The sequence below is a fragment of the Sminthopsis crassicaudata genome, chromosome 4 (assembly GCF_048593235.1).
Source record: "Sminthopsis crassicaudata isolate SCR6 chromosome 4, ASM4859323v1, whole genome shotgun sequence".
NCBI classification, from domain to species: Eukaryota; Metazoa; Chordata; class Mammalia; order Dasyuromorphia; family Dasyuridae; genus Sminthopsis; species Sminthopsis crassicaudata.
In genome coordinates this window covers 395,561,498-395,584,155 of record NC_133620.1, presented here as the reverse complement: position 1 = coordinate 395,584,155, position 22,658 = coordinate 395,561,498, and the positions used below count along the sequence as shown (strand labels likewise).

Here is a 22,658-nt window from a genome sequence, read left to right as displayed (position 1 = left end):
GAAATTGTAATTATAAAGGTCCAGATTAAAAAATAAAATTCACAAGTGAATGATGTCCTCAAATAAATATTAAGCAGCATGAATGACAACTGCAAAAATACTTAGCTAGACAAACCCATAAACAAGGTACATGGTTTTAGAACCCTATAAGTAATCAAGCCATTCTCCAATTGATAAATGGTCAAAGGATATGAACAGACAATTTTCAGATGATGAAATTAAAACTATTTCCACTCATATGAAAGAGTGTTCCAAATCACTATTGATCAGAGAAATGCAAATTAAGACAACTCTGAGATACCACTACACACCTGTCAGATTGGCTAAGATGACAGGAACAAATAACGATGAATGTTGGAGGAGCTGTGGAAAAACTGGGACACTGATGCATTGTTGGTGGAGTTGTGAAAGAATCCAACCATTCTGGAAAGCAATCTGGAATTATGCCCAAAAAGTTATCAAAATGTGCATACCCTTTGACCCAGCCATACTACTACTGGGCTTATACCCCAAGGAACTACTAAAGAAGGGAAAGGGACCTGTATGTGCCAAAATGTTTGTGGCAGCCCTTTTCATAGTGGCTAGAAGCTGGAAGATGAATGGATGTCCATCAATTGGAGAATGGTTGGGTAAACTATGGTATATGAATGTTATGGAATATTATTGTTCTATAAGAAATGACCAACAGGAGAACCCTATAAGTTCTTCTATATGATGATGTTCTGCCCCCCTCTCCAAAAAGCTTATCCCTAGGTTATATGTATTGAAAAATAGTAAGCACAACAAGAAAAGTGAAAGTTTCACCAAACAATGGACTCATACTATGTATATTATGAGGTGCTACATTTTAGCTTAAAAAATAATGGGAATACAACAAAAATAATGTTGGGGAACACACAAGCAGTAAACTTGTATATAAGTTCAATCAAAGGAACTAGAAATGTTCAAGCTAGAGAAGACTTAAGTGTCTAGAGGGCTTTCACATGAAAGAAGAGTAAGATTTGCCTTCTCAAAGGTCAGAATTAGTAGATGGATAGATGTTGCAGAAGGGTAAATTTTGCCTTAAAGTAAACTAAAAGCTTAGCTAAACAATTTGAGCTGTCCAAAAGTGGAATTTATTGTCTAAAGAAGTAGTAAATTTTCTCTAACTGAAGGTCTAACAGCAGAGGATAAATAAATACTTATTAGAGATGCTATACAAGAAATTCTTAGGCAGATTTGGGTTGTACTAAATAGTATTTAATATTATTTCCAATTTGCAACCTACTTTTGAGAAGTCAATGTATTTATTAAATAATAATATGGATAATTTTTTTATTTCATTGTAATTAGTATCTACTTAAAAATCAAAACAAAAACCAGCTTTAATAATAATTTTATTAAATAATTAAAATTATTGCTTCGCTTTTTGTAAAGAACATTCGGTTTTTGTTGATTCTGAGGTCAATTACTAAAACATATTTCATTTTTATCATATCAACATTAGAAGAGAATGGGGGCAGCTAGGTAGCGCAGTGGATAGAGCACCAGCCCTGAATTTAGGAGGACCCAAGTTCAAATCTGGTCTGAGACACTTAACACTTCCTACCTGTGTGACCCTGGGCAAGTCACTTAACCCCAGCCTGAGGTGGGGGGAAATTAGAAGAGAATATCTTTCTCTGCTCTCTTATTGTATCTATTGATTTCTAATCTTGTGGAAATAATAAAATTATCGCAGGAAATGAAAGTATTTCCAACTTTATATATCTGATCATACAGCATCATACTTCGAGAATACTAAGTTATGAACAAAAAAAGAAATCCAAAAATTAGAAATGAAAATAAAAATTATTTCATTACTCACAAGTTCTTGTTGCCATTTTTCCAGATCAGTAGTAGTTGATTTGACCTGTTCTAGGTCATCTGAAGTAATATGTGACTTGCTTCCTTGACATGTTCTTAAATCATCAGCTGACTTAATCCAAGAATTTCCCTGAATAAAAAAGTAATCATTTATTAGGATTAAAATTGAAAGTCAAATGGATACTGTGATATTAGGATCTAATTTTAAGAAGAAAAAATATGTATACATATATTGGGTAAATCATAATTTTAGGTCTGTACACTAGGAGATTTATGGGCCAAATCTTTTTAACTTTCAAGAAAAGTAATAGTGTGTTTTCTTCTAAATTATAGTTGGGGAAAGAAAATGGACTCTATCCATTTTTTTTCCTCAGAGGCTGGAAAATACACCAGCCTACAAAAAAAAAAAAAAAAAATCATATTAATAAGAGCAAACAGCTCTGAAGAGCTCTACTATGCTGTATGTAGGCTATTTACTTCAAATTCAATATGCCAGGCATAGGGCTGGGGGCTAGACCTAGAGAAGGAAAGATAAATCAAAAAATACCTACCCTAAAGAGTTTACATTTTATCGGGGACCAACATTTACAATACATATTTTCAGGGAACAAGAAATGGAGAGGGAATGTTGGGAGAGAAGGAACATATACCCCTCTTTCAAATACATAACGTGCTTATAGACTGATTATATGAAAGAGAAATAAAGTAAAATAAACTTGGAATGGCAAACTTGAGTCAAATTATGAAGAGTTTTAAATATGGAGTACAATAAAGAGGTATATCAGAGAAAGAAGGACTAAAGTTTTTGATCTGCAAAAGGATTTCAGATTATAGAAGTCAAACATTTATGGGTAATGTTAGGGTCAAGAATATGGCCATTCTATTGGGCAACTAGATGGTGCAGTGGATAGAATACTGGCTCTGAAATCAGGAGGACTTGAATTCAAATCTAGCCTTAGATACTTACTTGCTGTGTGACTCTGAGTAAGTCACTTAACCCCAAATGACTCACCATAATTTTTTTTTTTTTAATGCCCATTGTTGTATGTGGGAAAGGTGAAACAAAGATTTAAGTCATTAACATTGAAGATGTTGTTTACCTGGGAGGTAAGGATATTCAAGGGAACATCAACAGCTAAACTGAAGTCCCCATGCAGAGCAAATTAGGGAATTGGGAGGAGCTAGAATTGTTGTGGAAGGAAATGAATGGGAAGGTAAAAAGTGATAGGATTTTAAATGTATCAATTACGGGATGAAGTAGAGTTTTGTTAACTATTAGACTGGGAAACAGTAAGATTGGAGTAGGCTTCCTAAAGAACCTGAAAAAACAAAGAACAATAGCAATTAAGTTTCCCTTAAGTATCAGGAAAGAAGAATGATCAGATCCCCAGTGACCTTACTGAACTCACATTCAGCACTAGTTCATATGCCCCACCCCAAGGTAACAGGGATATTGCTTAATCAGATGATTTCCTGCAAAAGAGACAGGTTCTTGGCTCCTGCTTGCGCCTAATGCCAGAAACCTACTTCTGGACAAGATCCGGTGGCAAGAAGTCTTTTATCTGAGACTCTGGTCCAGCCTATGGGAAGTATGTAGGAGCTTTCGTCCTGTTGGGGAAGAGGCCCGAGTTCTGGGCATTCTATGACTATAAAGAGATGAGACACTGGCGATTTTCTTCTATCAATTGGTGAAGCAGAGCAGAGGATGATTTAGGTTCTAGGCTTGAACGCTGGTTCAGTGACTCAAGTAACTAGGCTGAAGAATGAAAGACTAGATATCCAAAGCTGGTCTGAGACCACCTTCACAATATCATGTCCCAGCCTGGGTTCAAAGGATGGCATTCTTTCAAGGCAGAAGAGTAAAATAGGACATTTTTTTGTTTGGTTGTTTGTTTTTTTTTTGGTTGGCGCAGGGAGGAAGAAAGAAAGGCAAAGGTATTTAAAGCTAGTACTAAAGATGGGCTAGGATATCAGCATCCACTCTTACTCCTAAATCCATGAGTGGTCTACCCTGCTGGCTCTGTGTTCTATGCTGTCAAGCTTACAAACTCTTGCCTTGTGGTCATTTTCCTGCTACCCAATGTTTTCATTTCCTACCTGTCTTACTTATAGAAGAATCTCTAAGTATTTAAGATTTATAAAGGATAAGAAACCTTTTAAAACTGCTGTAGCAAGGTCTAAACTACAACACTCTGAAGTGCTGAAAGTTGGAGGTAGCACTGATTCTTTCAAGCTGGAGACAAGAAAACTATCTTTAGCTTTTACTCCATTGGTTGTCAGCTTTTAGTATGAACTTTAGGTGATTTCTGGGAAAGTAAGGGCTTCAAGGTAGTTGTAGCTTAGTTTATCCTTTCAATTAAAATTCACCCCCATATTCAAAATAACTAGTTTTTTTTCCTAAATAAGTACATATAAATAACAAATTTTAAGTCAGAATGAGTATTGAAGATCTTTTTAAGGGAAGGCATAGGTGATACTTGGGAAATTTTCTACTTAAATATACATTTAAATTATCATATATTTTTAAAAACTATTAGCAAAGTCCAAACCCAGTGTTGTCTAAACAATCTGGAATTAATCCTACCATTTTTCAAGTTAACTTCTCTGAAAATGTCAGATTCAGCTACAATTTAAAAAAAAAACCTTAGCTACAGCTGGAATTATAATTCATCATAATAAAATAAGCAACTGGAAATCCTCTAAATCTCGTTCTGTTAATTAACATAAATTCAAATCAAGGTCTGAATTTTGGAGGAACAGAAAAGAAGCTATTTTCACTCAGAATGAGATAAGCTAAATATTGCTATATCATTTCTATGATATTTTATAAGAAGTCATTATCCATATTATGTATGGATAATGGACAATAGTTTTGTCAATGCATAAAAACTAAAATGATAAAATATTAATAGAGGTCAAAAGATAATAGTTATTGGCCCATTTAAATGAGAGGAATTCTGAGGAATTTTATTTTGCTTTAAATAAAAACATTAAGTACAGTGCTTCACAAAATGTAGTAAACATCTAGGAAATCTATTGATTTATTATAACTGATAGAGAAATAGCAACAGAGAAACAAAGAAATTAGAAAGAATAAAATATATCCAGTATAATTTTTTAAATGTGTATACATTGTTATATCAATTTTAAATTATTTGAAAATAAAATTATCAAAATACCAAATATAGAAAGGTATTCATATATATCTTTCTGAAACTACACCCATAAACACACACACAGAGACACACACACACACATATATTTAAGCCAATATTCTTTTTTCTTATTATAGCTTTTTATTTACAAGATATACGTATGGGCAATTTTTCAGCATTGACACTTACAAAACCTTTTGTTAATATTCTTTTTTCTATGTGAAAAGAAACATAGGTTTGCCACCACTTCCTTCTCCTTCTTGCCTTGTTTACTTCTCCCTCTGATTCATTAATCTGTCTCATTTCCTTTCTCATCTTACTTCCCAAATGTACTCACTTGCCAGCTTTAACTGGTATGCCACTACATGGCTGCTGAAAATATGAATAATTCAGTCATGTTTAGATAAGTGTATAATTAGAAAAGAAAAATGAAAAAGAAAAGTTCTTATAAAAATATATTTTATGTGAAATTTTTTTCAAATAGCCATTCAAATATGGCATTCAAAATTTAAAACAAGTGAAATGTTATCTATCAACAGCATAAATAATGTATATATTCAAGAATATAAAAACATTTTAAATAACAATTGATCATAAATTGAAAATGACTACTCAGAAGAAGCAACTAAAAAAAAAATCATCTACTCATTTATAATTAGGAGTAAGCACTACCAATTCCTTCTTATGAATGGCAGATTTAAACAATATGCCTTCTTTAGGGTTACCTTCAGGAATCATTCCAATAAAAGAATAGTTCCAGACCCCAAAAAAGAAAAAAAGCCTAAGTCCATAAGTCACTGGTTTCTTTAAACTACTTTAATTTTAAAGCAAAGGTAAAGATATTCACAACTAAAATATTTCAGAATCATCAGACAGAATGCTTCTATAAAAACTGAGAAAGTCTTTGATTAACCAATAATAATATAATAATTATAAATAATAATATAACCAATAATAATAAAGAATTCCTTTGATTAACCAATAATAATTATAGTTAACAAGTATGGGGAAAAGTAATGTTTTACCAAATGTCAGGAACTACATGTAATACTGATTTTATATATATATATATATATATATATATTTCCCCTGAGGCAATTGGGGTTAAGTGACTTGCCCAGGGTCACACAGCTAGGAAATACTAAGTGTCTGAGGCTGGATTTGAACTTAGATCTTCCTGACTTCAAGGCTGGTACTCTATCCACTGTGCCACCTAGCTGCCCCAAAATATATTATTTTTAAGACCATTTCAAAGGCCACCTAAAAACTCCATATCATAGTCACAAAATTTTAGAACTAAAAGAAAATTAAGAAATCATCTAGGCTACCATCTCTCCATTCAAGAGATGAACAAACTGAGGACCAGATATTAAAGGACTTATATATGTTTCACAAATAGTGAAAGGTTTAGGGAAGAACTCAGGTCCCTTTACTTCTGGTCTATTATTTATCTGCTGGGCTTCATGTTGGTATTCTCCAATTTAACAAAGGTTTACTTTCTCAAACCACCATAAAGTCAAGTCTAAATCTTAGCATGACTTGAAGCCATGGAAGATCTATCTAGAACAGGGCTCCTTACTAATACTTCAGCTTTATGATTCCCATTTTTTTTCCTAGAAGGAAAGATAAAAGACAAGCTTAGAGTTTGCCTTTGAACAGAGATATCGAACTCGCCTCCAAGCCTAGTTCACAAAACTCCAGGTACAGACAAAAAAACAAATAAACTTCAGAAATGTTTAACAAAACAGATAAAAATATAACAGAACAATGAAAATACTAATTTGTGGTTTTCTAAGTCAATATTGCTATCCATAGGGATTCTTTTTATTTGAGTTTGATACCAGGGATTCAGAGCTAATGAGCTGGTCTGCCATCTGTTAGGAGTTTGCCTTTCAGACATACTTAGCAATGTCTTGAATTAACAATTGACACCCAGTTACCTTCTGACTAATTGGTAGTGGGAGGGGGATTGCTAATAACTTTACTACTCACTCTCATTTTCAACAAATATATTAGGTCTCATAAAATGAGTATAGTCTCTGACACAGATGGAAATGGCAGATTTCTTTATGAATTAGGACAGGAAATCCTGATTTACAACTGAATCCTTGGAAAAAGGAGGTAGGCTATGGGGAAAAATTTAGACTCAAAGGTCCATGGTTCTAATTCTTGTTTTGTCATCTATGTGCATTTAAATGGGTCACTTAACATGTCCAAGTTTTCTCATCTGCAAAATAAGAAGGTAAATGACCTCTAATCAGAGAATCCAAGAATCTTAGAAGCTGTTTCATTTTAGACCTATACAAAAGGAATTCCTCTTATAATATCTGCTCTCCTAGAATGTTCTCTTCTCCTAGCTAAGCCCTCATAGTTCCTTCAACTTATCCTCACAGGACAGAGCCTCAAGACCTTTTTATCATTCTGGTTATGCTCCTTTTGATGCTCTTTAATTTCCTAAAGTCCTACTCAAAAACAGAGGCATCCGGATCTGAACACAAAATTGCATACGGGGTCCTACTCAAATCACAGTATTGATCATACCTCTTTATTTTTAGAAGAATGTCCCTCTTAAGCCTAAAATTGCATGTTTTTTCTTTAACATAATGCTACCAATAACAAGGATCTTGCAAGTCCAATGATCTTTTTCCCTATCTACTTTCTGATCCTTCTAAACTTGTGATGTTTTTTTAACAAGTGTGAAACTTGACCTTTAACCCTACTGAATTTCATCTTATGTTCAGCCAATCATAACTCGTTAAGATTTTCTTGCATCTTAAGTTATCCAGCCTGTCAGTTGTTACTTCCACTTGTGTCATTTCCAAATCCCATAAGCATGCCATCTGTGTCTTCATCCACCATCATTGGTAAAAATATCGAAAAGTCCAGTACCAAACACAGATCCCAGAGGCACTTTCTGGTAGACCTAATTCCTGTCAAATTTATATTCAATGATTAATATGCATTAACTGTGCTTGGTTGTTCAACAAGTTCCAAGTACATATTATTACTGTTTAGTTCACATGTCCATCTTTACAGAAATAGTATGAGATATTTTTTCAGATGTTTTGTTAAAAATATTCATCTGATCTACAAGTTTGTGTGTATGTGTGTATCACAAATATCACAAATAAAGGGTCACAATTATATTTGCCAATTCCTTCAGTTCCCAAGGATTTAGTTCATCTGAGCCAGGTGATTTAAGTTCATCATATTCCAACTTATACCTAGTTTGAATTCCTAGTTAATTTGTAGGTTCTGTCATTTCCTTTTTAATTGGGTCACTCTTCTTGGCAAAGGAAGCAGAAGCAAAATAAGACCCGAGTGACATTTGTTTTCTCCATTGTCAAAGACATCTCCATTCACTTACAATAGGGATCCTATTCTCTTTAACCTTCTTCCCACTAAAACAGTCAAAATATTTTTTTTGTTGTTGATTTTACCTTCTCTCATCAGTCTCAGCTCATTCTCAATATTCCCTCAGTCAGTATTCCTCCAACTATTTTTTACAGCATTCATAAAAATGTCTCACTGATGTTTTCATTTTGTTACTTGTCCTAACTTCTATCTTTTGTCTATATATAAATTTTTTTTAATTTTAAGTCAGTTGATCAATTCTCTGTACATTAACATTGTTTCTTCAAAAAATTCTCATTTTTACTCTTTACTGGAATTATCTCCTCTGGGTTAAAAACATTTCTTGAGTTTCCTATTCTTCCTTAGTTGACTTTCCCTATGGAAGTTTAATGTAAGAGAATCTTCCTGTCCTTACTCTGAAAATTCTGAAATTCATTTCCCAAATCTAGGGTCCATGTCAGACTATGTCTGACTTTTAATTCATTCTATAAGGCCCTTTCCAGGTTTAAATTTATTACCTCATGACTTTCATATATGGCAAAAACTGAAATAGAGGATGTAACATATCACCTTATCCTCAAGAGAGGAGGTTCCTAGAGTGTAGAAAGGACATGACTGGAAGCATATGAGTCAATGTAATTAGCATTAGTAGGCAGGTTATCAAGTCACAAATCTCATGGGATCTCATTTTCTTTTGACCTTCCTGTTTATCTTCCTTTCTAGTTCCCCAGAAGGGCAGAAGGTTGGCTCTCCTCAAGATCAGTGCTCTGCATTTGGCTTCCTTGTAGAGAGAAAACAAGTGGGATCACTTAAAAGTTAAAGAGTTAAAGCTTTCCAGTGATCCTCCCACAGTTCCCAAGTATCCATATAGCCTTCCCAAGCTTATAATAATATGTCTATGTGCATGGGACTCCTCCAAAAGTAATTTGGCACTTGGGTTGTTAGAGAATCAGTCCTCTTCCCATTAGTTCTGCAAAGTCCAAATAATTCAAAGGTAAATGAGGGCTAGAGGTGCTCCCCTACATTATGACTTAGTCACTGTTTGATTTTCTAGTTCCAGAGATACAACAGTGCCCTCTTCTCTCCAGATAGTTGGATTCAGGAGCTCTCACCTTCGGATATCTCAATTGCAGATATCCACAAGATTATGCTGTTCCTTGTCATTCTCAACACAGGGTAACACTTGGCTGCTATTCCAGGACCTCTCAAGGCCGTATCTGTCAGGCTAAGAGATGGGAATAGTTGATGCACAGGTTGCACCTCCCACCAATGACCAAAGTCCTTCCTTTCAAATCCTTGCCTGTGTGTTCTGGATAGAAATACAGAACTCTCTGAACTTCTGAGAGATTCTTCTTCCCCCATCTATAAACTCAATCCCACAGCAACACTGCAGCCTGACCCAATTAAACCATTCCCAATTAATGTCAGGATTTATTCAAGTAGATAGAAACAAAGTTCCAAGCAATGATTTCACTATTCAACTCTGAAAAACTATTCATGTCACCCTTAGTTACATTAAAAAAAAAAAAAAAAAATTACTCACAATACAGATTTGATCAGTTTTCTGCTCTGCTGATCTGGATTTCAACTCTTCTTGAAGCTTTTCATTTTCAAGCACAACTACACGTATTCTTTCTTTCATTCCAGATAGTTCTTCCTATAGACAGCAACAAAATCATACATGTGTTTAAATATATGTGTTCAAACTACTGAAGAGACTGCTTTTTCTTGCAGAATACCAGGATGCTTAATGCAACATAAAGAACTACTCTTATCTCCTAGATTTTATAATTTACATAAGCATTTCAAGTCTAAATAAAGACTTGAAATAGCAAATAGTCTTGAGATTGATGGTATTCTTTTCTTAGCTACTTGTGGACTTGATTGTTCCTTAACTACTACTTCCCCCCTCCCCCCTACCAAAAAAAAAAAGTGGTATTAGGGAAGTAGGACAAAAAGGATTTATCATCAGGAAGTAGGAAAAAGATTATCAAGATCATTCATAGATTGTTTAATTTTCTGAGGGAAATAAACAAGCATATTAATAAGCTATAACTGACTGATTTCAACTTGGTAAAAAAATCAACAAAGAGACAAAAATAGGGATATTAAAAGTATGGAAGAATGCAAACAGGTAGACACAAAAAAAATAGATGAAAGAGATTCAACAGAGAACTGTTAAAGAGGGAGAACATATAGTTGTCTTTGTAATCTAGGATAGGACATAATGAACATTAGAATAATACAGTTTAGAATTGCTAGTTTATGATCCAATCATTCTGGAGAGCAAAATGGAACTATACCCAAAAGGCTATCCAACTGTTTATACTCTTTGATCCAATACTGTCTCTACTGGGCCTGTATACCAAAGAGAATGATAAAGGAGATTATACGATGATCAGTTGTGATGGACATGGCTCTTTTCAAAGTGAGGTGATTCAGGCCAGTGCCAATGGTCTAGTGATGGAGAGCTATCTGCATCCAGAGAGAAGACTGTGGGAACTGAATGTGGATCACAACATGGTGTTTTCACCTTTTTTGTTGTTGTTTGCTGGCTTTTTGTTTTCTTTCCTCATTCTTTTTCCTTTTTGATATGATTTTTCTTGTGCAACATGATAATTGTGGAGTGTGTATAGAAGAACAGTACATGTTTAAAATATATTTCATTGTCTGTTTTCTGAGGATGGGGAAAAGAAGGGAGAAAAAAATTTGGAGTGCAGGATTTTGCAAGGGTGGATATTGAAAACTATCTTTGTATTTTGAAAATAAAAAGCTAAAAAAAAATAAAGAATTGCTAGTTTATTCAGCAAATGTTTACTAACCACCTGCTACACACAATACACTGTTAGGTTCTAGAAGAAGAGAAAAAAATGAATATTTTGCCCTTTTTATATTCAATGGCATGAGAAAACAAAAAGAAATAATACAAATTTGAATATGATAAATATTTGAGAAAAGTTTAAAACGTTACCAATTAAGATTTATTTTGCTTCTGTAAACTATACATTATGAAATGAATCTTGATCCAGAAAAGGTCAAAAGATTTCTTACAGTATCTAGGAATAGAAGTTAAGGAAATTTTCCATGTTTATGTCACTGATTTTGCAGAGAGATATTCAAGGGCACATTAATGTACCTAAAAGTTTATGGTGGAAATTTTTCTGTATTTGTATACAGAATGAGAAAGATTAGCTGAACAATATTCTGTGCCCCATCTCCATCTGCCCCCCCCAAAAAAACCAAAAAACCTTTGGATCTCAATTTTCTATACGTGCTATGTGAATCAATAGTATATTACAGAGCCTGTGTGCACGTGTGTGCCCATGGAGTGGGAAAGGGAGAAAAAAGGGTAGAGGATCAAGAGTGAATGAGGAAGGGAAGACCAGAGAAAGTGACAGGCTGAACATGAGACAACAGGAGAAGGAAATATGGATCTGATTTTATTAGGATATGGATGTGATCTGGGGCTAAATTATTAGTATCCAGAGAAAGAGACTTGGTATATCCACCTTGTCTTGGTAAGAATCGCCTACAGCACTGTCCACACTTCTAGGTGCCAGAGTTTTTAAGAAGGCTATTGACAAACTGATGTGCATCCAAAGAAAGGGGAATGAGAGGCTAAAGGCTATGGGCCATATGAGTGCCAGCCTAAGAAACTAAAGATGAAGGGAAAAAAAATGTTTAAAAGAAGACATTATTGGTAAATGAATTCAAATATCTGAAGGGTATTATATGAAAGGAGGATTTAATCCTGAGGATAAAACTTAAGAGTAATGAATAAAACCACAAAAAGGTAGACTTAAGCTCAATTTATAGAAAAGCTTGCTAACAAAAACTGTCTCAAAGGAGGATGGACTGCCTGCAGAAATATACTGGGTTCATCATTATGGGAGATCTTTAAGTATATTCTATCAGGGATGTTAAGAGATATCCTTATGTACTGGTTCAAGAACCCTTTGGACTAGATGACTCTAGTGGTTCACCCCAACTCAAGATTCTGTGATTATTATTTAATGAATATCACATCTTTGTGACTTCATGCTCCTACCACAGATGACTACTTATAGCTATTATATCTGAGCTAGCCCCATACTGTTCTATCTTATTTCATATTACTTCATATCAATATTTTTGTCTACTTCTGTGAGAAGTTCTAACTTCTTTAGATAAGAGGCAATTACTATGGTCAAAGCAAGTAATGAGGAGCTAAACTAAGGAAATTGCAGTGGGAGGAAAAAACGTAAAATTTTGCAGAAATGACATGGCTTGGCAACTGATGAGATATGGTATTATTTGTCAAAAACAATATCAATTCCATAAAGCAAGAGTAGAGAAAGGAGGAGAAAGAGTCAAAGACAAAACTAAAAATCTGTATGATTAAAAGAATAATGCCATCAACCAACAAATAAAGAAGTTAAAAGCAAAAACAAGTTTTAGGGAGAAGGTAGTAAATTCAATGAAACAACTTGATATAAATATATATTTTAAATTAAAAAAATCAAAACCCAAACTTACCTTACAAAACTTCACTTCTGCTTCTAAATGATGAGTATATTGGGATTGATCATTAATGATGGGAACAAGATCAAATATGGCAGGAAAACTTGCATTCTCATTTTCTGATGTTTTCTAAGGTGAAAGTTACATAGGTTAGCTAAATTTGGACTGAGTAGAATATTATTATCCTCATTCATTTGGGGGGGGGGTACTAGCACTGGGTATATACTGGACAAAAACAATGACTACTTTTTTGTGTAATTTCTATATAATCATTCTAAAAATTCTGTGAATGGGCAAAATTAGGGATATTGCTGTAAAGTTAAAGCAGCTCTACAAAGTACTATAAAAATGATAGGATAGCATATGATTATTAATATTCTGCCAATATTTGGTGGTACAACCTTCTCTAGAAATTATTATAGAACCAAGTTGATAGGGGAAATTCATCCTCCACTAACAAAATTTCAGTTTGACTCAACATTTAGTAAGTTCTATTGGTATGAACTACTTACTATTAAACTATATTGATACAAAGATAAAAATTAAATAATCCCTTTCCTCAGAGAGCATATTTTTCTAGAAGAATGCATTCCAATGGACTCCTAGAAAGATGTTCTCTTTATAAAGTGGCAAAGCCAATCAGCCAATGTTATTAAGTTGTATATCAGATGACATATTATTGAACAACTGAGACTCTAACACTCTACATATTATACATGTTATACATTATACTCATATATGCATATATATACACATACAAATACACACACACACACACACACACACATCCCACATCTAAATCTGTTTGACGTTTAATCAGTGACAGGAGAAATCAAAAGAAGTCAAAGCTTCCCACTTCTAAGCAACTAAGATCTCTACCTTGGAAGTAGAATCTATGCAGAGATGGACACAATCCTTCTCTGGTACCTCTGAGAATTGGCAACCAAAGTAAATAAATATTTGTGGTGACTTCATATGGCAACTAAACGATATAATCCCAAGTCAATGGAAGGAAACAACACACAGTCCTCCACAGCAGGATGTATTTGTTCAAGAAATGGGCTAAATGAGTAGAACTAAGAGATCATTATACACAGCAACAGCAAAAAGATCATTATACATAGCAACAGCAATATTATACAACAATCAGTTCTGTTGGATGTGATTCTTTCAACAATGAGATGATTGAAACCAGTTCCAATGGTCTTGTGATGAAAAGAGCCATCTACACCCAGAGAGAGAACTGTGGAAACTGAGTGTGGATCACAACATAGTATTTTCACTTTTTTTTTTTGTTCGCTTGCATTTTGTTTTCTTACTCATTTTCTTTCCTTTTTGATCTGATTTTTCTTATGTGGGAAGATATTTGTATAAATATGATTATATATATTAGATTTAACACATATTTTAACATGTATAACATATATTGGACTGCTTGTCTTCTAGGGAAGAGGGGTTGGAGGAAGGGGGAAAATTTGGAATACAAAGCTATGCAAGGGTCACTGTTGAAAAATTATCTGTGCATGTTTTGAAAATAAAAAGCTTTCCAAAAAAAAAAAAAGAAAAGAAAAGAAAAGAAAAAGAAATGGGCCGATTTTTTTCCTGCTATCTAAAGAACCTTGGCAAATTCACAAACTTTCACTGTCTAATTTTCTTCCTCTAGAAAATGAGAGTTATAATTAAAGATCTCTAAAGTCTGAGAAAGTTCTTTGTGAATATACAGAATCTAAGTCAATGGAAAAAAATTATAATTTTTAAATGCAAATTGCTGAGGTCACATTGAAAAATCTGTGTGTTCCCTGAAATAACAAATACATTAGGAATACGGCAATTTTTTTTTTTTATAACAAGTGGATTTTAGTGGACAAAAACAATATTCTTAGTTTGTCTTACTACATCTGTTTTAAATGTGAAAACATAACCATTATGTTTAAATTGTTAACATTTAACTCCAAATATTCTATTTTCTTACTTATGTATAATGAGGCATATATCCATGATGTATTATTAAAATTATTATGCTTTTTTGGGGGAAATAAAATGTTTTACCTATGTAACACTGATCAGTGTTCAAAATTTATCTTGGAGAAATGCTAGTTGATAGGTTTAGTTATTTCTTTTTTTCTTTGGTTTTAATTTTTAAAATGATGCCTTTCTTTTTTAGATCATAGTCATTTATATATAGTATTTATACCACCCTTCAATCACAGTGGGTTATTTGTGACAAGGAAAAGCAATTATTTCAAGAAAGAGTAATAACACATTGACCCATAAGATTAAAAAGTTCACCTAAGATGTACGTATATATATTACAGAAGGTAATATACACAGCCAAATACTCACTGGTAGTAATAAGTTGTCTGAATGACAATAGCATTTTATTTATTTTATTAAATTATTATGTAGTCATATTTATATTATTAAGATAAACTCATCAATGAAGCACAGATTTCTAAACCAGATATTAAGGAAGCAATTGTAGAGTTAAATGAAATGTTACTATAAATTTCTAACATAAATCTTTAATTCCTTAAAAAAAAAGAAATTAACATGTCACTGAGTCTCAGAATGATAGTTCAAGGGATCAAAATGTTTGCTTCATTATAGCAAAAAGATATTCCAAAATATGACTAATGGAATATTTTCCGCTTATATAGAATGTCATATCTTCCTAGAGTGCTTTCACATCAATTATTTAATCCTTAAAACAACTCTATAAGGAAGCCATGACAGATATCAACACCATTTTTCAGATGATGACATCAAAGCCCTGATATGCTTTAAAGTTAAATGCTTAAAGTTAAATAGCAAATAAATGGTACATTCAGGTCTCAAGCTTCAGAAGACCCTCCTACTTTTAATTTCATGTTCTACTATACATCTCTATTGACAAGAATTAAAATATATTGGTAGGCAATTAGAAAACATTTAGAAAAGGATAGGAGATGAACAATCTCATTAATAAATTATGTACATGCTTCAATTTCATTTTACCTAGTAATCAAATTAAAAATTAATGAGGTAGGTTAATTTTTTTTTTAGATTAAAAAAGAACAAACAAAAGCAAAAAGCCAAGAGAAGGGTATTTTGACTTTGAAGTTATCTTCTTTCTATATAAGATCAACCAGCCCCATTTTCACCCCTGTGTGATTATGATCACATTTCTTGGATGAAGTCAGTTCTTCACTTGCCTTGAGTACTTTGTGGCAAAGGTAACAAACACTGAACTGGAGAGGAATGATAAGCTAATGGTATTTGGGGATGATTGAATAACAGCTGATAGAGATTCTAAATGAACACTTTAATTAGCCTTTAAAAGGAAACTGACAGATTTGGAGAAGGACAGTCAAATCAAAAATGACTTCCTCTTTCTGTAGAAATCTAGACAGAACTCAGACCTTGAGGTTTCCAAAAATGTACCAAAGAGAATGAAGGGCACCCAAAGACTGAATTTATGAGTTGGGGTTCTGGGACGCAGGCTACCCATAACTTAAAGAGTCTCATGTTCTTGCTCACATTCTTATGAGAATTCTAACAGATAAAACCACAGGAATTCAAAGCACTAACAGTCCCTCCTATAGAGCAAATATAATGAAAAGTGACTTTTCAAAAATACAGGTCATTGTGGAATTTGTGTGAAAAAGGCTCGGAGCTGGCAATCAAGCTGGGTTACTAAAAGAGTGACAATGAATTAAATACAACTTATGTTAAAACAAAATCTATTGATTTTTATCAAGTTTTCAAAAGGAATACAAACCACCAAGGATGTCATTTTCCTTCTTCTTGGTGTGGATACTTCATTTTCCTTATTGTTCTGTTGCTTTAACAAGGCTTTAAGTTGGTTAACTAAAGGGGGGGAAAAAAAACCTTATTAGCTTTACCCTGGAACAGTGGCTGATCTTAGTCATTATAACATCATAATCCCTTAAATTCAAGAATCAGATTTAAGCACCAAACACACCTGCATCACTATGATGTAGTTCATGCCAAGTGGACCCACTCCCCTCAGTCCCAGTTTCATTACTGGACTCTTCATGTTCAAATTCATCTTCCCCAACTATGACATCACTTTCCTGGAGGGCACATTTCAGTTGGTGAATGCTTCTACTGGCACGTTCTGCAACAACAAATAAGCTTTTACCCAGAGTTGACACAAGCTACTAGGGTTGTACAGAAAGAAAATAAAATAAACTGGAATGGCAAACTTGAGCCAAATTATGAAGGGTTTTAAATAATGGGAAAAAAGCAAAACAATCCCTGCTCTCAAGAAACTCAAGATCTATAGGATGGGAGAAAGGGGAAACTGCATTCAAATAACTATCTACAAGCATGATATATAAAATGGAGATAACCTCTAGGTAAGGCATTAGCATTAAGAGATATGAGGAAGACTTCTTGAAGAAAGTGGGTCTTTAACCAAAATCTGAAGGAAGTCTAGAAAGCCAGGAAGAAGAGAAAAGCAAAGAGTACCCAATACAGAGGATCATCAGTAAAAATACATGGAGTGTACTAGGCAAGAAACAGCAAGGATTTTGGTATCACTGGATTGAAGGGTACATCGTAATAGAGGTAGGGAGAAGAGAGGTTCTGGGAAAGGTAGGGGAAGTAAATCATGATAAAAATAAAGGCAGAGCTAAACAATAAGAGATATTAGCTGCTGAGGGGTAGGACAAGGCAATATTAAAAAAATGACAATTCTATCCACGTTAAATTTACTTATTCAGGGTTACGCAAATCAAACCAGCAAAGAATTATTTTATAGAGCTAGAAAAAATAAAATTCATCTGGAAGAACAAAAGGTTAAGAACATCAAGAAAATAAATGGGGGGGAATGGGAAGAAAAGTTGTATCTAGCAGTACCTGATATCAAATTATATTATAAAATAGTAATCATCAAAACAATCTGGTACTGGTTAAGAAATGGAGGGGTGGATCATTGAATAGGTTAGGTACACAATTCACAATAGTGAATGACCCTGGTAATCTAGTATTTGATAAATTTAAAGTTTCAAGCTTTGGGGCATCAACTCACCATTTAACCAAAAAAAAAAAAAAAAACAAAAACAAAAACAAAAAAAACTACAAAAATTAGAAAGCAGTTTGGTAAAAAACTAGGCATTGATCAATATCTCACATCAAATACCAAGAAAGATCCAGATGGATAATCATTTAGACATAAAGATTAATACCATTAAGTAAACTAGGAAGCATCATAAAATATATCAGATTTGTGGGTGAAGGAAGAGTTTATGACCAAACAAGAGAGAGAGGATCACAGGAAGTAAAACGAATAATTTTGATTACATTAAATTAAAAAAGGTTTTGCACAAAACTAATGTAGTCAAAATCAAAAGGAAAGCAGAGGGGACCAGAGGGAGCAGAGGTGGGACCAGCATTTTACAAGTGTCCTCTGATAAAAGTTTCATTTCTTAAATGTATACAGAATTCAGTTAAATTTGTAAGAATATGACTCATCTCCCAAATTATAAATGGTCAAAGGATAGAAGCAGATAGTATTCAGAAGAAATCAAAATTAAAAAGAAAAACATTAAAAAATGCTCTAAATCACTATGAGAGAAATGAAAGTTAAAGTATATCACACCTCACTCCTATCAGATTGGCTAGCATGACAGAAAAGGAAAATGACAAAAGCTGAAGGAAGTGTGGAAAAACTGGAACAATAATGCACTGTTGAAACTATGCCTAAAAGGTTATAAAATGGTGTATGTTCTTTGACCCAGAAATATCACTTCCAATGTTGTTTCCCAAAGAGATCAAAGGGAAAGTACATACACATATATATGTGTGTGTGTCTATGTGTGTGTGTGTGTGTGTGTGTGTGTTTTACAAGAACTGATGTAAAGTGAACAGAACTGGGAGAATACTGTACTTAGTAATAATATTGTAATGATAATCAACTATGAAAGATTTAACTCCTGTGATCAAGACATTGATACAAGCAAATTCCATAGGACCCATGATAAAAAATACTATTTCCCTCCAGAAAGAAAACTGAAAAACTTTGAGCACAGACCAGAAGCATCCCTTTTATCCACCACTTTCTTTGTTTTTCTTCTTCTTGTATTCCTTTTCTTTTACAACATGGCAATGTTTTACATGACTTTATATGTATAATCAATATTCTATTGTTTGCCTTCTCAAGGGATGAGGGGAGAGAACTTGATACTTAAATTTTTAAAAGAGAATGGTAATTTTAAAAAATGTAACTAGAAAACATTAATGAAATAAACTATCTAAACAAATAACACTATATCTAAAAAGAAAAAAAGAATAGAAAGACAGGGCCTCTTACACAGAGCTCTAAATGACAGATATTTTATAATTGACTGTGAAGGTGAAAGGGAAACCTCTGGAGTTTATTAAAAAGGGAAAAGGATAGCATGATCAGATCTCTACTTTCAGAAGAATGAGATAACAGCAGAGAATGGACTGGAGAGAAAAGAAAATTCTAGTAGATAAAGCAACCAAAAAGCATGAGGTGATGAAAGCTTTTACCAAGGGAAGTGGTAATGTCAGAGAAGAGAATGGGGGTATATGAGATGATATGAAGCGAAAAATCAACATAAATTGGTAAATAATTAGATACAATGGATGAGATTATAAACTTTTTTTTCTTTTTTTTTTTTTTTCCTGAGACTAAGGTTAAGTGACTTCCCCAGGGTCACACAGCTAGGAAGTGTTAAGTGTCTGAGACCAGATTTGAACTTAGGTCCTCCTGAATTCCAGACTGGTGCTCTATCCATTGCGCCACCTAGATGCCCCGAGATCATAAACTTAAAGATTACACTGAGGTTGGGTGTCTAGGAAGATAGGATCTTTATGATGATAGAAAAGATAGTGGGATAAGGAAGAGTTTAAAAAGAAAAATAATGAGTTCTGTTTAAGATATTTTGAGTTTTAGAATCCATAGCACATCTAATTTAGGATGTCTAATAGGTAAATGGAGATAAGAAAGTAGAGAATGAAAAAGATTAGGGCTAGAAAAAGATAAACAGATATGAGAATCATCTAAATAAGATAACTGAATATATAGGATTTAAAGAGATCAAACAGCATAATAAAATAAGAGAAAAAACTGTCCAAAACACAGCCTTGAAAAATACTCATAATTAGTCATTGTAACCTGAAGATCTTGCAAAAGAAACTGAAGAAGAATGGTCAAATAGTCAAGAACCAAGGAACCAGTGTCATAAAACCTAAGACAGAAAAAGGGGCTGACAGTATCAAAAAAAAAAAAAAAAAAAAAAAAGTGCCTTTAAATCCTGAACTGATAAATTTAATGAAATATTATTGTATGTAAAGAATAACAAAAGAGATGATTTCAGAAAATCCTGGGCAGTATGAACTAATACAAAACAAAGTAAGTAGAACCAATTTAATTGGAAAAGCAATTATGATGCCAACTCCCTCTTTCCCCTCCCCCCAAAAAACCCCAACAACCCAAAAGAGTCATTGAAAAAACAAATTTTAATGCACAGAAAAGAAAAAAAAAATGAAGAAGGAAGCACAGGCTAGTTTTATTTTAACTATTTGACATTTAGTAAATATATATACATAATATATATTTATATACAGATATATATATACACACATAATGTACATTTTTTAGATATAAACTGGACTAGTAATTTCATGTCATTATTTTTGTTTTCTTCTGTATATTCAAAAGTGCTTATTTTTTGTTGATATTTAAAATTTAGAATTAAAAAAAATATAATTTGTTGTTCTAGCCACTTCTGATAACTATTAGTGAGTTTTCCTTTTTATCTTTTTAGATATGAACTGCTTCCTGGCCATGACTCCTAATCATACACTACTGTGCATTAACTAACTAATTTTCTAAAAGTAAGTACTATCTAATTAATTTCACCTTGTAAGATACCATAATTCCAGTTTGTCAAGAGCTTTTTGGATCCTGATGTAATCATTTAATGCTGTGAGAGAAAATATTACTTGGTAATGATTTTTTCATCAATAAAGTATGTAATTTAGGAATATTTTAAATTATTAATCCATAATTTTGTCTCCAAAGCACCTCACATGTAGAGAAATACAGATGGGTGATAGATAAAATGCCACAATAGGCAGGAGTCACTGAAAATTCATCTATTTGGTAAAATCTAAGCTTTTTTGCAACATCCAAGTAAAATTAGGATCATCCAAAGACATGATGAAAGACTATATAGAATAATGAAACGGAACTAAAGACACTAGATTATGGGGAAAAAAATAAATTAATACCTTTCCTTTAGTCCAAAAAACCTCTTTGAATTAACTGAGTAGATTTCACAAAGAATACAGCAGTACTACAATACTGTAATTTGCATGACAATATATGCCCTAGATTTTTTTTTAAAGCTTTTAAACTATTTAAAAAAAAATAAACTCACAAAATTTCCTGATTTGTGTTATTCACATATGCATGCATATAACATGTGCATGTTTAAACACACATTCAAAATCAGAGTAGAGCAAAATAAAAAATGCCTACCCATCTGTATGGATCCTTTTACTCAGACTTTTTGATACAAAGGAAACAAAGATTAACAAATCAATGAGCATTTATTCAAATTCATTAATCAGGTAGCATTTATTAACTGACAGCTATATGCCAAACCCTGTGCTAGCTAAATAAAACAGAACCTACAACTTCAAGGTACACATGTAAATATATAAAAACTAATTAAGAAATAATTTTCTGGCACAAGCACTAGGAGCTTGGCAGGAGGAAAGGAAAAATCAAAAGGTTTCATGCAGGAAATTGTGCATGAAATGTATCTTGAGTAAAAAAGGATTCTATAAGAGATGGAGGCAAGGGAAATGCAATCCAACCAAGTAGAATAAATAGCTTGCAAAAGTCATTTATTTATGTGATGTTAGAAGTGAGGAAAAAAAAAAACAAAAACCAAGGTCAGTTTGAGTGAACCAAAACAAGTATAAAGAGAAGTAATGTATATAAATTACAATTAGAAAAATATGGAGAGCAGCTTGATGCCCATGGATAGAGCCTTGACTGACCCTGAAGTCTGGAGGATCTGAGTTCAAATCTTGCCTCAGACAGTTAACCCTTACTAGCTATGTGACCCTGACAAGTCACTTAACCCTCACTGCCTCCCCCCAAAAAGGCCATTGAAATAACAAATAGAGGTGTTTGCAGCTGAATTTAGGATTTGGGGTAATAAGGAGCTAGTGGAGTTTTTTGAGCAAGGTAGTGTTTTAGTTAGACCTCTATTTTCTAAACATCAGGTGGGCAGCTATGGAAGACTAAGTGAAAAGGACAAAGAGTTGAAAATGAGAAATTAAGAGTAAAAGTCATTAAATTAAAAAACCTTTAGTAATTTTGGAAAGAGCCACTCCAGTTAAATAATGAGATTGGAACATTGTAAATTGTTCAATTAGAGAATTATTGTCCTGTGAAAAGGAGCATTTTTATTTTATCATCATTCCATCTAAGATAGGGACTAGGCCCTTGATTTCATTGGTATACGGACTTCCCAGAAAACAAAATTCCATCAAGCAATACAAGTTATCATTTTTTTTTTTTGATGCTTATATTTTTAGAGGATCGCTTCAGAAAGAGATATGACCTGCTTATAATTAATTCCTGCATATTTTTCAAAAACTTTTTATCTAAACCAGAAGTTTTTAATCTGGACTCCCTGAACCCAATTTGGTTAATCGCATTTCAATGTAGCTGTGATGCTGTTCCAGTAGTCTACAGGTTAGGATTCAGCGCTCTCACTGCTGCAGCACGGGTTCCCAGTTAGGGAACCATAAATATGATGC

At 33.3% G+C, this 22,658-nt stretch overlaps 1 protein-coding gene across 1 annotated transcript in view; it reads right to left on the bottom strand.

The window, feature by feature from the left end:
- The window catches only part of SDCCAG8 (SHH signaling and ciliogenesis regulator SDCCAG8), a 246,686-nt gene that overhangs the window by 207,545 nt on the left and 16,483 nt on the right, over window positions 1-22,658 (bottom strand). The window contains 5 exon segments of the mRNA XM_074262533.1: window positions 1,844-1,972; window positions 9,895-10,008; window positions 12,867-12,980; window positions 16,609-16,697; window positions 16,813-16,968. Coding sequence (XP_074118634.1) covers window positions 1,844-1,972; window positions 9,895-10,008; window positions 12,867-12,980; window positions 16,609-16,697; window positions 16,813-16,968 — 602 coding nt within the window.